General features: G+C 31.7%; 1 protein-coding gene across 8 annotated transcripts in view; it reads left to right on the forward strand.

Annotated features, from left to right (window-relative positions):
• Window positions 1–15,345, forward strand: part of LOC118198052 (twitchin-like) — a 480,648-nt gene that overhangs the window by 365,716 nt on the left and 99,587 nt on the right. For all 8 annotated transcript variants that reach the window (XM_085825414.1, XM_085825418.1, XM_085825417.1 and 5 more), the window contains 6 exons: window positions 5,005–5,118; window positions 6,391–6,495; window positions 9,799–9,996; window positions 10,108–10,219; window positions 12,625–12,800; window positions 14,234–14,512. In XM_085825414.1, the coding sequence (XP_085681540.1) occupies window positions 5,005–5,118; window positions 6,391–6,495; window positions 9,799–9,996; window positions 10,108–10,219; window positions 12,625–12,800; window positions 14,234–14,512 (984 nt within the window). The remainder of the gene's footprint in view (window positions 1–5,004; window positions 5,119–6,390; window positions 6,496–9,798; window positions 9,997–10,107; window positions 10,220–12,624; window positions 12,801–14,233; window positions 14,513–15,345) is intronic.

Consider the following 15,345-nt stretch of genomic DNA (forward strand, 5'->3'; position numbering starts at 1 on the left):
TGCTGTCCTTCATTTTCTCGTAGTCGGCAGTTGTTTACAACAACTGGGGTTTCTTCCAGTACTTGGGATTGATGAGGTTTCACGAAGCTATATTTTCTTCGAGGTTCATCAGAAAAGTTCCACCTATTTTCAGCAAGATTTAAAACAATTTTAGCTTTTTGGAGAAAGTCAATTCCTAACAGAGTCGAGTTATTTTTGGCATCAGGCAACACAAGGAGCGGAGTTTTGAACTCTCTGCCTTCGAGAAGAATAATTTGTTCGGTGCGAAGTACCTCTTTTTCAGATACCAAACCATCAGCGAAAGATACCTCTAGTGTTGTCTTTTCAAATACTGCATCTTGTTTCTGCAGAATATGATAGAGGGATTCACTTGCAATTGAGTGACTAGCACCAGTGTCGGCGAAAGCTGTACCGGAAACACCACCAATACTAATTGGAAATACAGCAGTCCGAGTGGAAGATAAACAGGATCGGATTTGGATAGTGCCAAAATTTGATGAATTTGAAATCTTTGGGGGGTTACAGTCTGAACATTTAGACTTGATAAAACAAGTTTTTCCGCACCCATAGCATGTTAAAGGAGGTCGCTTTTCCTCTGTTTGTTGCTGACTACGATTTAAAAAGGTTTTATGAGTTCCCTGTACGTCACTTGTTCGATTTTCTACTTTGTGTTTGGGCGGTTTGTAAGAATAGTTCCGCCTGCCAGGAAGTTGAGTTTTATAGTTCGTATTTTTAACACGTACAGCTTCATAATCATCCAATTTCTGTACTAATTCAGATGAACTCTTTATTTTTCCCCAAGTATCAATAAAATGCTCCTTAACGTCACTACTGACACTTCTTTTAAGCTGATCCATCAGGACCAAGTCTTTGAGTGATTCAAAGTCTGTAACATCGAGACTATGGAGCCACTCTTCGAGATAATTGTTTAATTCGTAAGTAAAATCTTTCCATAAAGACCCAGGATATTTATGGTGTGTAGTAAGTTTAATTCGAAATGATTCAGCATTTAATTTGAATCTTTGTAGCAGAATCTTCTTGATGTAAGAATAATCTTCTAATTTGTCTTTTGGTTCTCTTAAAATAATTTGCGAAATGTCTATAGGCAGAAGAGGTAGGAGATGAGTGATGTAATCTATTTGTTTTATATTAACTTTCTCACATTGTCTTTCAAAAATTTGCAGGTAGGTTGCAATGTCAGAAGTTCCTGTAAATTTAGGGATTAGGTGTTGAATATTTGTTCCAATAGCTGCATTTGAAGCAAAGGCGGCATAGTTAGGGTTTGAGCTAGCAGCTGCCAGGTTTAATTTTAAACGTTCCAATTCTAATAAAAGTTCTTGTTCTTTTCTTTGACGTGTCTCCAGATCGTTTCTTTCACGTTGTTTTTGTTGTCTAGTTTCGATTAAAGTTTCCAGAAGATTCCTGGTAAAAGCCTCATCATAAGTGTCAGAATTGACAATAAGATCTTTAAGATCTATTACTCGCATAGTGTCGTTTACAGTGAAACCCAGTTCTGCAGCGAGAGTTTTTAAATCCTCTTTTCGTGCTTTGGCAAGGTAAGCCATAATTATAGAGGTCAGGGGGGAGGGAATAGATGAAGTTGAATTTGTTGTTATTTCGATTTTATTCACAATACAGTATTTTAGAATTAATAATTATACCTTTAAGTAAAATGTATATACCTCTATTAAACAGCATGTATGTATGTAAACAATGTTACTCGTACATTTATATACCACTATTAAACAGTATTTATAAATGTAAACAATAATACTCACAAAGTTTATTATTTCGAAGTCGTAAAAATATCATAAAATGCCCTCATAAATTCAACTTGTATCAAGAAAGTAACATATAATAGATTGCTCAAAAATTGTTTACTACTTAGCAAAACATACAAAACATACATAAATGTCTTACCATAAGCTTTTATATTTAAGCTGAATTCTTCGAAATCTTAATCTTAACAAAATATTAAGCTAATTAAGCAACACACATTTAGTAACTCTTTTACTTTAATTAAATAGTCATTCGATTTTATTCATAAGTATTTTCTTTCTCTTCAAGAAATACTTTTTAAGACATGCATTCAGAAAACAATCGTAATTTCTTAAAGTATTATACCATAATCATTTTCTCAAAATGTTCGTCGAAAGATAAATCTACAAGTACAATATTTTATTTTATGTAGAATAAAACATTTAATAATGAACAACAGCACTCAAAGAAAATAAAAATAATAAAAGATTTGACGTAAACACATCATAAATCATCGCTAGTCTAAACATTTCCGCGGGGGGGAAAACATCTGCTGCTGTATGTCAGAAGCGAAACTAATAAATTCTAATGAACAACGTCCATGAATATATTCAAACTTTAACATCAAAACATGTATTCAGTGAAACAATATTATTCACAAATTAATTTACTATGCGCATTAACATTTTAAAATAACAAATTACAATTCAAGAAATAACGTTTGGTTAACAGAAAGCCGTTTGCTTTCGTTTAATACTCTTATGTAGTATCAATAAATGAGATTTCAGTAAAGAATTTACATTTGCTTTACATACGTTGGGCGCCAATGTGATGTAGCCATTCCTCAATAGACACTAATGCCGGGTAGCTTTAAAAGGATTTATTAACAGAGCACACAGTTACGGTTACAAACAAAAGAAATATACATAAAAAATGAAACATATACCAAATGGAACATCAAACATTGAGAATAACATAACATAGTAAGCTATCATCATGGCGGCTGGAGGTCGACTGACGTTTTTTCATATCGCCACGAGATGGCGTTTAAATAAAATAGTTCGGTTACAGTTCATGAGTTCATGGCGTGAATAAAATAGTTCAATTACACTTAAATAGGTCTGTTACAAATATAAATACATTTATATAAAAATGATGAAAATTATCTTATTATGGGTTTCGAAAGTGTACACAACGAATGCTGGATTGTTTTTTGTAATATTTCATTTAAACTCATTTCATATCTGAGCAAAATATAGGGACTTTATGTGTGTGTGTATTATGGCAAAGCCTCGAGGGCTATCTGCCTAAGGGGAGGAATGCCTTCGTGGAGGACTTTCTAAGGGAAACTGGCTCGTATACTCGTTACACATGGGGAAAACCACGAAAACGCCCATGCAGCCAGACCGTTCGCGGGATTCGAACCTCCGACCGAACGACCAGTGTTCAGCGACTTTACCGCTCCGCCGCTGGTGGGCCTATAGGGACTTTAAAATAAATTTTAAAAACTCATAATTTAATCGTCATAAGGATTACTGCAATTAAAAACCATTTGTTTGGCCATACCTTTTAACTCAATTAAATATCCTATTATGAATATAACAATTTAAAAAAAGGTTTAGTCATTGTGTTATCAGAATTGTCTAAATCAAGTGATTTAAAGAGTAATTAGCTGCTTTTTTGAACACTTCAAGAGAACTTACAAAGAATGATTCCCGACCTTCTTAGAGCAGTTGCTCCATTTGATTCGCAACCCCAGAGACAAAAATGAACATTTGGGAGCTCCTCTGTCGTTCATAGATGCACACATATCGAAATTTGCATAAGTAATGACGATTTACACTAGCAAAACGCTTTGATCTACAATTCTATTAAGTGACCCTTACTTAGTATGAATGTTATACAAACTTTTTCATTTTAGTAAAGTTATATATACATTATTTTCATTTTAATATGTATGTATATATAAAGTTACAATCATTTTAATATAATTTAGAAACAAGTTATAAATACCTCATTATTATTTTAAATTATTTTTAAGTATTTTATATCTAGAGGAAATTACTATTAAAACTATATATTTTTTAACAATTGTGGGAACTGGATAATACGTCATTACTGAACTACAATTAGGTTCTTTGTAATTAATCCGTAGGCGTAAGTATGCTTATGACAGTTGTTATTGCTTACATGTGAAATATAAACTTTCGTAGTTCACATTTTAATGCTTAAGGAAAATTGAAAGGAATACTCAACTATTTTCTACAGCCTGCTGCTTCTTTTCACAGCTTAGGTTTTACTTCAAACAGAAAATACTATCAATAACAAAATCATAGTACCTTTCTTCTGAACAGTTTTCATCAATGACAGAAATTCGTACCCTAATTTTAAAAACAAGCTCAATCAGCTGAATTTCAACCCTGAATATATAAAATAATGTACCAGTTCAAGGGGATGGTGAAAAAAACTATTCTTTCTCTAACATAACCGTTAAAACTTAAGTTAATGAAAGTAGAGAGAATGCTATAGACAGTAATAGAGTATGGAGAAAATTTTAAAGGAGGATGTATAGATATGAAAACAGATAGAGTAGATTCTATCACTTTCAGTCCACGATTCCTGTCAGTATAATTCTATCCCTCAAGCACAATGTGACAGATGAAAAAATTTTTCGTGAATATGAGTGTTAGCTGAGAACAAAGAAACAAGTGACAGTTTTCGACTTTCGTATTTTATTCAATACTTCCAAAAAATCACCAAATGCTCTTTTCTGCGGAGAGGCACTAAAGATGAAAAGAAAAATTTACCCACTGTCATAAATTCCTTCTACTTCCTGGAAAATAAGCCTTTGATATGTAGGCGGATTCTTGAATTAAAATTCTCTACCTGCATCCAAGGATTTGTTTCCCAGTCTAGGAAAGCATACATTCAGAAGTTATAATCGAATTTTTAATTAATATTATTATTAAAATAAAATTTCCATCATCAAAAGAATTCATTTTTTTGCTGAAATTGCGATTCAATTACGTAAAAGAAGTGCCAGATCCCTCTTATTTAGGGCTCCGGTGAGCCCAAGCGCTGTTTAAGCTCTAGTTTCACTTAAGCTACACACTAATATCAAAATCAGCTCATTATCAATAAAATATTTAACACAGTTCTTGCTTTGCGTACATACTGGTACAACTATCCTCATGTGGCGATTTTACAAAAAATATTTTATTTCAATTTCTGTAATGTTTCTTCTAGTTCCAAACCTGTCGGAAAATCATGATTATCAGTTCCGAGTAAAGGCTAAGAATGCGGCTGGTCTGGGAGAAGCTAGCCAACCAACAAGCACCTTCAAGCTGAAGAAGAAATTCAGTAAGATACAGTTTAAAATCTTCTTTAAAATTATGTTTTAAATTTTCTATTTCACTAGAAAAATGTAAGCGTATCATGATATAATAGTAATAATATACTAAATTTTGATTAAAAATTTGCAGAAATAAATATTATAATTTATATGGTACCGGCAATCTATGAAACGCCAGCATTCTGTAGAATACATAGGCATTTTATAGAATGCCTGGCATTTTTAGGCGAGTATGAAATCTGAGAACTATTGTATACTTTTCCTAGTCGTTTCATATAATGGCAAATGTATGCAAAGTATGAATAAGGTCATGACAAACTATAAAAAATGTTAAAGTAACGAAAAGTCATGATAAGGCTTTTCTTTAAAAGCTCTGCATTTCTTATAAAAACAAATGTTATTTTGAAAAACTAGTGAAGAGTGTCACTAAAAGATTTTTATTCAAAATATGTAAAGAAAAATGTTTGTTGTATGAAACAAATTTTATGCTTTTATTATTAAAGAAAACAATATGTGAATTGTATGGAAGTATGGAATGAATGTATTAAATATATGGCTTATGTATGAATTTTCTGTATGAAACTCAAACGAATCGGAGATATATTTCACACTTTTCCGGTTTGTCATTTGGCATTCTGTAGAATACTAGTAAATGTATGACATGTTAATCACATGTTAATACATTGCCTTCCAGGTTTCGGCATTCTATCCGTATGTATTCTGTACAATCATACATTGCCACTACATTGGAACTTTCATATATTGCCGGTAACATATACACATCATAAACTTTCAAACCAAGCTGAGTATATTTCATTTTTGTACGCAAAGAAATATAGTGCACATCTGTATAAAAAAAGCTTTGGCAACACTCGTCGTTTTAGAATTTTGGACTTATCACAGTATTCTTTATTAAACATATTTTGCCTAGATCTCTGCATCAACTGTATAATGAAATATATGGCAGAATATTTAATAAAAAAATACAATTGATTTTTTTATAGTTTTCGAATATTTGCTTTACGAATTCACTAATGAGATCAGAGAAGCTGAGAAATTGGAAGTGCATTTTAAATTGATTAATTCATATATTATTAATTATTATCAAAACTATAAATGTATTATTACCAAACCTATTAATATATTATTATCAAACTATTAATATATTATTATCAAACTATTAATATATTATTATCAAACTATTAATATATTATTAATATACTTATTTCTTACTTTGATTGCTTATATTTCGACGTATAATGTATTCTTTATTTCAACAGGTCCACCTTCTCCACCTCAGGATGTGATGGTTATGAAAGTCGGTCGCAGTTACGTAGAACTCAGGTGGGAGAAACCTCGATCTGATGGTGGAAGCAAAATTATTGGTAATGATAAAATCATCTTTTTATACCGTGAAAATCTTATACAAAATATTTAAATTACGATTTAATGAACATTTCTGGCAGTGGTAACGTTATTAGTATTTGAACAGCAGAATTGCATTTTACGTAATGAAGTAAAACGCACCATTATATAACAAAAAATTAGGCTTGTAATGACGTTAGTTATATATTTAAAAGGAATGTAATTTTCGAGTCATACTGGCAGAGATCCACCTTTTTTAAAGAACGTTAATATTGTATTTTATTTAACGACTGTACAGTGAGCCCTTGCAGCCCGTGCGGTTTACCTCATTAATACATCTCGCGCACGGCAAAATCGAGTTCCGCAAAATTAACTTTCAATGAAAAAAACGGGTTCAGATAAAGAAAGTATGTATAATTTATAAAACCTTAGACATTACTGCAATTAAATAGAGAAAATGACACAAATGTTAATTGAAAGGATTTAATATTGCTGTTTGATAAGTATGTTCATGATTCAATTACTTTTTAAATCGCTTGTGATTTTTGCATGGGACAATGTTTAGACATCATCATTAAACGTTTCGCGGGAAGTAGTGCACAGTTTTGTAATACCTGTCATAAAGAATCCTCTTCTTTCTTCATTTGTCTCAATCTCTAGCACAAAATCAGACAATTCTTGTGTCTTTTCTAACAATTCGTTTAACTTCTTGTGCGTTAAAGGCTCTTTATCTTATTCGTTATCGCTGCTTTCACTGTCTGCTGATGTTATAAGATCATGCAATTCTTCATTTATCATTTCACGATCGTCATTCTCGGCTCATTCTTGATTTCTCCTTCTTCCATGTCTGAAACTCCTTCACCGTCTGTTGCTTTTTCGATCCGTACGAGTTCCTTGCCTTCCATTTTCAACCTTCAGATTTGCTGACAGCTTCTTCTGGCCAGAGCTGATCTAGCCAGCATTCGTCACTTGTTCTTATTTATTGCAGTTTAATTATTTCTATGCAGGGTCGACTGTACAGTGAGCCCTTGCCGCCGGTGCGGTTTATCTCATTAATGCATCGCACGCACGGCAAAATCGGTGTTTTGCTTTTCTTCGTCTAGCGCTTTAATTGCAAAGATGTAAACGTGCCTAATAGGCTTTAAATGTTTTTACGTTTCTTTGATCTTTTGGTTGAATTAAGGAAGTCGTGCTGGGTGAAAGGAATAAAACCTCTACATTTGGATGCAATGTTGTGAGAGATTCAGCACCGTGTCCTAGAGCATTATTGAGAATTAGGAGAACATTAAACCTCTGGTTTTGCTGTTCTGAACAATGTTTGACTTCTTTAATTAGTGTTTTTCAGACCGTAGACTTGCTGAACGCGATTTTTTTGTTTACGTGATATGATAAGGTTTACTATATAAGAAATTGTATGTTTTGAATTATCAGCTCCAATACGATTTGACTTATGTCTTTAATATCGCATATTTTTTAAGTTCTTCTGTATATTATTTTCCTATCAAATTATGGAAAATAATTTGACAATTTTAATAGATTTCATGGTAGTTTATATACGATGTTAGAAACTCCTAAAACAATTTTTGTCTTAAAGATAATCTGAAATGAATATAAAAATACATAAAAATGTACTAGTAGTAAATTCATTAACAACTTAAACTAGCTTTTCCCAACTAGATTTAGCCAAAATGTTTCGTATTTTGTAAAATAATGCGGAACCCCTTCAACTTTTTTAACCGTAACTCATAAAATGAGTGAATACGTAACGGGCAAAGGTTTTGATTGATTAAATGAAAAATATATCTTAAGTGACAATTTTATCTTTGCTGGTTAAGACAACTGCACCTTCTGTTCTGTTTCAGTGCTCCATAAATAAATGTAACTTCCTTGTATGTTGTGCTGTTAAGAAAAGAAAAAGAAGTTTATCTTCTCTTATTGATACCTATTTAAAATTTAATGTCAACAAATAAATAAGACAAAAATCTGAAAGTTTTCAGATTTTAAATTACGTCCAAAGGGGCGTTTTTTTAACATTTTATGTGTTACATTTATTTATTAAATATCACGTTCTGCGCACTTAAACCATAAAATTCAGTTCAACAACAATATCGCAAAATAGTTTTAAAATGAACATATCTTCTCTTTAGAATTTCCGATACAGAGACTCGCGCGTTGGAGATAAAAATGTTTTTTCTGTACAACGTAGCCAATGTTCGCTTTGAAATCCTTGAGTTTGTTAATCAAAAATTCGTTAAGTTTTACAAAATATGAAATCGATCATAAAACAAATTCTAACTTTCAAATTTGGGCTTCCACATGCTCATATAAGAAGGAGGATTACGTCATTCAAAATTCGATGGCTCTATGTACCGTTGTTTCATCACAATGAAATAAATATACATACATTTATGCATATTTAATTTCTTCAGATATATTGCAGGACTCTAACATTTGGTGGGAACAGTTTGAAAAGTGAAACAGACATTTATAGTGAGCCATCGCAAAATCGCAAAACGAAAACAATAGCCCTTAAGGGACAAAGGCCCTTTGGATTATAAATTTAAAATTTACCGTCATTTAAACCAAATATATATATTCATGTAGAATTTAAACTTGAAAGTTCGTGTTTAACGTTAAACATTTTCATAGAAGGGATCTTTGAAGCTATACTGTTACAAATTTTGTATATATGTAAATAAGTCATAGTGTATTTCTAAAACATTCGGTTGTAGAAAACAATGCTTCACCTGTATTTTTACTGAAATATAGTTGAAGCAATAACAACGTAAATTTTGATGAATTAATTGTTATTCGACGAAGAAACAAATGCGTTTGTTTCTTCATCGATACCGATAGTTGATACCTTTATCGATACCGAAATACCATGGTATCTATTTCTTTCTCAAACTATCTCCAGAAAGTACTAATTCAGAAGACAAACAACAAAAATCAGCGTTATATTTACAAAATTTACAGCGTTATATTTACAATATTTACAAAAATATCTCCAGAAAGTTTTCATAGAAGTTCCCTCAGTCTATGTTTTTTAACGCATTTAGTTACCTATTTATTATTTTATACACAAGAAAATGGCCTTATTATCAAAAGAACCAAAATAAGTTTGAAAGATTTCTTCTTCCAGAATTTAAAGAACATTTACGAAAACTAATTTTCGTAATAAATCTCATGCTTATTTCTTTTTAATTTATAGCTACTTAACTTGATTCCTGTGATAATTCGATGCATTTAATGAAAATGTATTAATGTTTCATACATATTTATAATTCACATATGAATTTTAAATGTCATTTTATTCCTTGAAGGTTACATCGTGGAGCGAAGAGAAGCTGGTAGCACATTCTGGTTTAAAGCCAATGACTTCCCATGCGCAGACTGCAACTATACCGTCATGAATCTGATGGAAAACACTGAATACGAATTCAGAGTTTTTGCCGTCAACGCTGCTGGCAAGAGTGAACCTAGCGCATGCACCAATCCAGTTAAGGTGTGCGAAGTTGCAGGTATAGCAATTGAATACATTCTCCTATGCTTGCGAAACATTTAGAATGCATTTTAAAAATTCTGATTCTAATGTTATATATATATATATATATATATATATATTATTGTAGATGGTCAGAAACCAGAGTTTGTTAGAAAACTGTTCAACAAGAGCGTTGCCCTTAACAAGCAAGTTGTCTTTGACTGCGAAGCTATCGGCAATCCTGCACCCACAGCCAGATGGTAATTCATATTTATTTACCTGTTATGTTTTTTCTGTTATGTTATGTCTTAAAATGCAATATAATTGCAATATTTATTTGTTTGAAATAAATTCAACTGAGTTATTTCTTTAAAATACCGTTTTTTATGATTAAATGTTAAGGGAGAAAAGATGATTACATTGATGTGCAAGGTCCAGTAGACAGATCTTACCAAATTAAAACAGAAATAAAAAGGACAACATAAAAACTGTACGGAATTTTATTTTAACATCATACAAAATACTGTTTGACATTTTATCCCTTCTTACATTCTTTTAAGAATAATAAGAATGGTCCAAATGTTTGCCCTAACGAAAGTAAATACTCCTAAATCCTCATTCAGACGTTCTGCAAAGCGCAGTTAGTCATTACCTTAATGCCAGGACCGTAACTACCAACGGGACAACCAGGGCATAGCCCCAGGACTCCGAGCTTAGAGTCTGCCGAAGTAAGGAGGGAAACATATATCGATTTTTTATATTGTGGATTTTATAATTAGAAATTAAAAATATTTATTTCTAATTAAATAAAAACTAATACCTGCGAATGCATCGATGACTCCTAGTCAACATTTAACTTAAATATATGCACATGGTCTTACGCTCTGTATAACGCCAAATAGTTTTAGATATCATATTTTTTTACTTAATAGTATTAAACAGGAACAAAAAAAATAGCATATAATAGCGTATATCAACAAGCACTTTCATTCGGAAAACTTTTCAAGAACATTTTCAAACGTATCGAAAAACTTTGATTCGAAAAGCCTTTCAAACTTAATGAAAAACTTTTCATCCGATTAAGGAGAGCAAAACTACTTCAACTATTCAGAAAGCATCTGCCATAACTAGAAAAAATTTGGTTAAAGTTGGAAGTAACAATAAAGAGGGGAGCCCCATGACCATCCGTTGCTGCGGGGCACCCAAGTCTCCAATTACGTCTTTGCTCGGTGTCTGAAAGATTATCATCTTTCCCTTCCTTAATTTTCTGCGGCCTATATTGAAAGGTTTTAGCTATTCTCAAAAGAAACAATTGCAAGTGGACAGATATAACGAGAGAGGCAACCATGAAATATCACCATCTTGTGAAAAGAGGAATCTTGGAGAACATTATTCGCGGAACTGCTCTAGGTTTATTTGCCTTGTGTTTTGTAGCTACATTTTATTGGAACTTTAAAAAGCAGATCTGGCTGTAAGAAATCGCGAATCTTTTTTTTTTTTTTTTCCTTTTTCTTTTTGTACCGTTAACATGTGGCAGTGAGCGTATGAACCGTTTGCTCAATTAAATACTAGCCCTATTAATCCACTCCAACACCATTCGTAGCTGAAAAGGCATGGCTTGTTGCTGCTCAAATATGTTTAGCACTCAATGCGCCACTACGAAGAAAACCTTGTGGTGACCAGTTAAAGTCGGAAATATTCAGTCGGACTCTTTGGTTCTTAGATGCTCTTAGCGTACATTGTGTGATGAATGCAGTTTCCAGAAGAGCATTTTAGGGTGGAATATCATCTTATATTCTGGTCAATGTAGCAATATGAGCACAGTGGTTATTATGTTAATTATAAACTGCCATAATTAAATATGTCGCAAAACTGATCTCACATTAAAAATTTTTCGATACTATAAAGGGCTTTTAACAGTTAGTGGTAAATAATGTAAAAAATGTCGACTAAACTCTAATGTGCGCCTTATTTATTATATAGGCTCATGATTCCCATCATTCCTAAAAGCGAATATATTTTATAACATATTTAATTTAATTGTTGTATATGTATACAGTTTATAATTGAATTTGGAAGAGTTTAATATTCAGAATCCGAATTTAATGTATTCATCAATATGAAATGTTCTCTACGATTGTTAATGGTGGTAAAATCGTTCAAGTAGAAACTCACTATTACTAAATTTATTATTCGTTGTATTATATGCCAAATATACAGACTATGAACAAGAATAATATTAATTGCATTAAGTTTACTCTACCAGTAAAAGTACTACATATAGTCATAACTGTCAATGTTTCGATCTAACATAGAAAACAATAATTATCAACGTTTGCATAAAATAATTTATGGAGGATAATGTGGATCATTGCAACTAGTATTTAATTTTGATAAATGAGATAAAAAGAGACAAGATTTATGATAGAAAAAGATGCTTTTCGTGAAAGACTTGCTGAGAAAATAAGTCCGTATTTTCCTCAAAATATTATCGAATTTTATTGTCCTCAGCGTTTGTCAAGAATCGAATACTAGCTTACGCTCCATATGTATAGAGTTACATATAAATAATATTACATATTCATACATAATAGTATCTCTACTAGTTGATAAATTACACCATAGGTGACCTTTTGTTATTTTGAATAACTTATTTCCTTTCTAGGTTTAAGAACGGTCGGGAAATACATTCTGCTGGTCGGATGTTGTTAAGCGAAGGAAAAGATGGAGAGTTCAAGCTTACAATTACAGAAGTGTGGGACACGGACGAGGGCGAGTATGCATGCGTCGTAAGCAACTCTCTCGGGTCCGATAAGTGTTTCGCTAGAATGGTTATTGCCGGTACGTAATTTTCAAATTCTAATTTTTTTTTTTTAATTTCATAATATATAGATTCTTGGTGAGAATTTTATTTTCTCTTTCTGTTCGTTTTCTACAGATATGTTTTTATTTACTTTTGTTTTGTTTTTAATCGATATTTTTATATGAAATAATTTAAACTACTAGTACAATTAGAACGTCTTGCATTTTATGCGATTTTTTACTATAAAAAACCTTTTAATTCACCATTTACTTTTAGTATACAGGTTTGCTTAAAATTAGGACTCTTGTTATGCATTATTCCATGTTTTAAGATATAATTAAAAGTGATAATATGTAATAAAGCTATGAAAAAGATATTCTTATGCCCTTTAAATAATTTAATGTTATAAAATGTCAAATTAAAACTGAATTTTTGCAAGCTATAAAATTAAGCTACCATAGATTGCAATGCTGAGTAAATTTGCTAGAAAAGACCAGATTATTGAATGTTCATATGCTAAAACATTTTAGATTATCAAGTTCAGAATAGATGTGGATGCACATAGAATTAGGCGAAATTCAGAAACATATAATGTTTATCCAAAGAAATTAGCCTTAAATTTCATATAACATGAATAAAATATCATCAGTAGCGCTTTATCTAAAAACAGTGGTAGAGAATTTTTTCTAGGCAAAAGGGAAACACGCCAAAGTAGAACATAAAATTAGCCAAGCAACAGCCTTATGTTTGGCATAGATTTTAGTCACGACTGAATCGATTTCGAGAACAAACAAGTACAGGTCCGTCTTCATCAGTAGCAAATAAATCTGAAACGAAGGGAAAGCCACGGTTTTATTTATATCCAAAAGGAGTAAAGCGAACGAGCAAGTATCGCCCTCTGTCGGCAGAAATAGTAAAAAATTGAAAAATTACGTGAGTAGAATTTTAAAAAGAAATTTTTAATTCCTTCCAAACGCTTTTAAAATTCTATTAACTTAATTTTCAATTTTCTTTACTATTGTGTACTATAGTAAAAAAAATGAAAAATTGAGTTAATTAAATTTTTTAAAAAATGTTAGTTCCTAACGCTTTTAAAATTCTATTAACGTAATTTTCAATTTTCTTTTCTATTTCTGCTGATATATGACGCTACCTTCTCGTTCGCTTTAATCCTTTTGGATATAAATACAACCATGGCTTTTCCTTTTTTGCCAATTTCTTTGTTGCTAATATAGAGGGTCTTGTGCTTCTTTGCCCTCAAAATCCTTTGAATCTTGACTAAAATCTGTACTAAACATTAATCTTTTTGAATGTGTAAATATTTTGATGCCTCTATATTAAGCATAGAAGAATGCAGATTGTTATTACGGCATCATGTTAGAATTACTTATAATTAGAAATAAACAATTTATTGAAGTATAGGTTTTGAATATTATAAGAAAGTAAAGCAAAATTCATTTTGCCTTTATAGTTGCTCCAAAGATCGAGCGTTGCCCAACAGAAGTGTATTTCCCCGAAAAGGAAAATGCCAAAGTTAAGATCTACTTCTCTGGTACTTCACCTTTCGATGTGCTGTTATACAAGAACAATTTCGAGGTGAAAGAAGACGGACACATAAAGTACACCGTATTCGACGACTACGTGATTATTTATTGGAAAGAAATTGAGAAGAACGATATGGGAAAATACAAAATAACTGTCAGGAATGAAAGCGGATCTGCCGAGGCAGACTTCTCTTTGTTTGTGACAGGTAGGTGATTACTCAAAATTTTAATTTCTTTGAAATAACCTCAATATCCCTATTATATCTGCTTTTACGAAACAGAAATATTTTGGATTATATTTAACTCTTCTATTCGTTTAGAAAATAAAATTGTCCTTGTGAGATATATTACCACTCGTTCAAACAACTCACTAAAAAAGCATCTGTGCTCAAGCTTGTATATTAATATTAAGTGATACATATCTAACTTCCGGTGTACTTTAAGATTACAGAACACTATTACATCCAAAAAAGTTTGTGTAAAAATTCCTATGTTAGAAAATGCTATATATAAATCTAATATGTATCCTAAATCGCGCTTTCGAGACATGAAAAATGTAAGTTAAATTTCGTCAATCGGTCCAGTAGAGAGGCAAATACAGAACTGTCCTGTTTTGTGTGTATGTGTGCAAGGTGTACTTTATCTTAATTATCTAGTTACTATGATTCAAGTCTTTACTATAACTTTTCACTTCCGTATTTCCCACCAGAATGCAAATTAAGTTTTGAGTATTTAAGCTGAGGTTTTTTATCTTTAACTGACAGCTTCTGGCAGCCACGCCTTTCTGTTAGTTATTTCCCCAGCTCTGCTTAAAAGTCATATTCCGACTTTAGCATCTCGCTAGTCGATGTTTTACAATGTCCGAGCTAGCTTAAATTAGACTAGTTTATGTGTAGTCTCAGACTACATCTTTACATTTGAATTTGACTTTATTATGTTAATTTAAATATCCACTAATAGTGGAAGTTTCATCTGAAGCCACAAATTGTGCCTGTTCATTTCAATTTAGGATTAAATAAAAAGGTTATTTTACCTTCTT

This window comes from Stegodyphus dumicola, chromosome 10 (genome assembly GCF_044657685.1).
Source record: "Stegodyphus dumicola isolate Sdum_Otavi_A_Nest chromosome 10, ASM4465768v1".
Lineage (NCBI taxonomy): Eukaryota > Metazoa > Arthropoda > Arachnida > Araneae > Eresidae > Stegodyphus > Stegodyphus dumicola.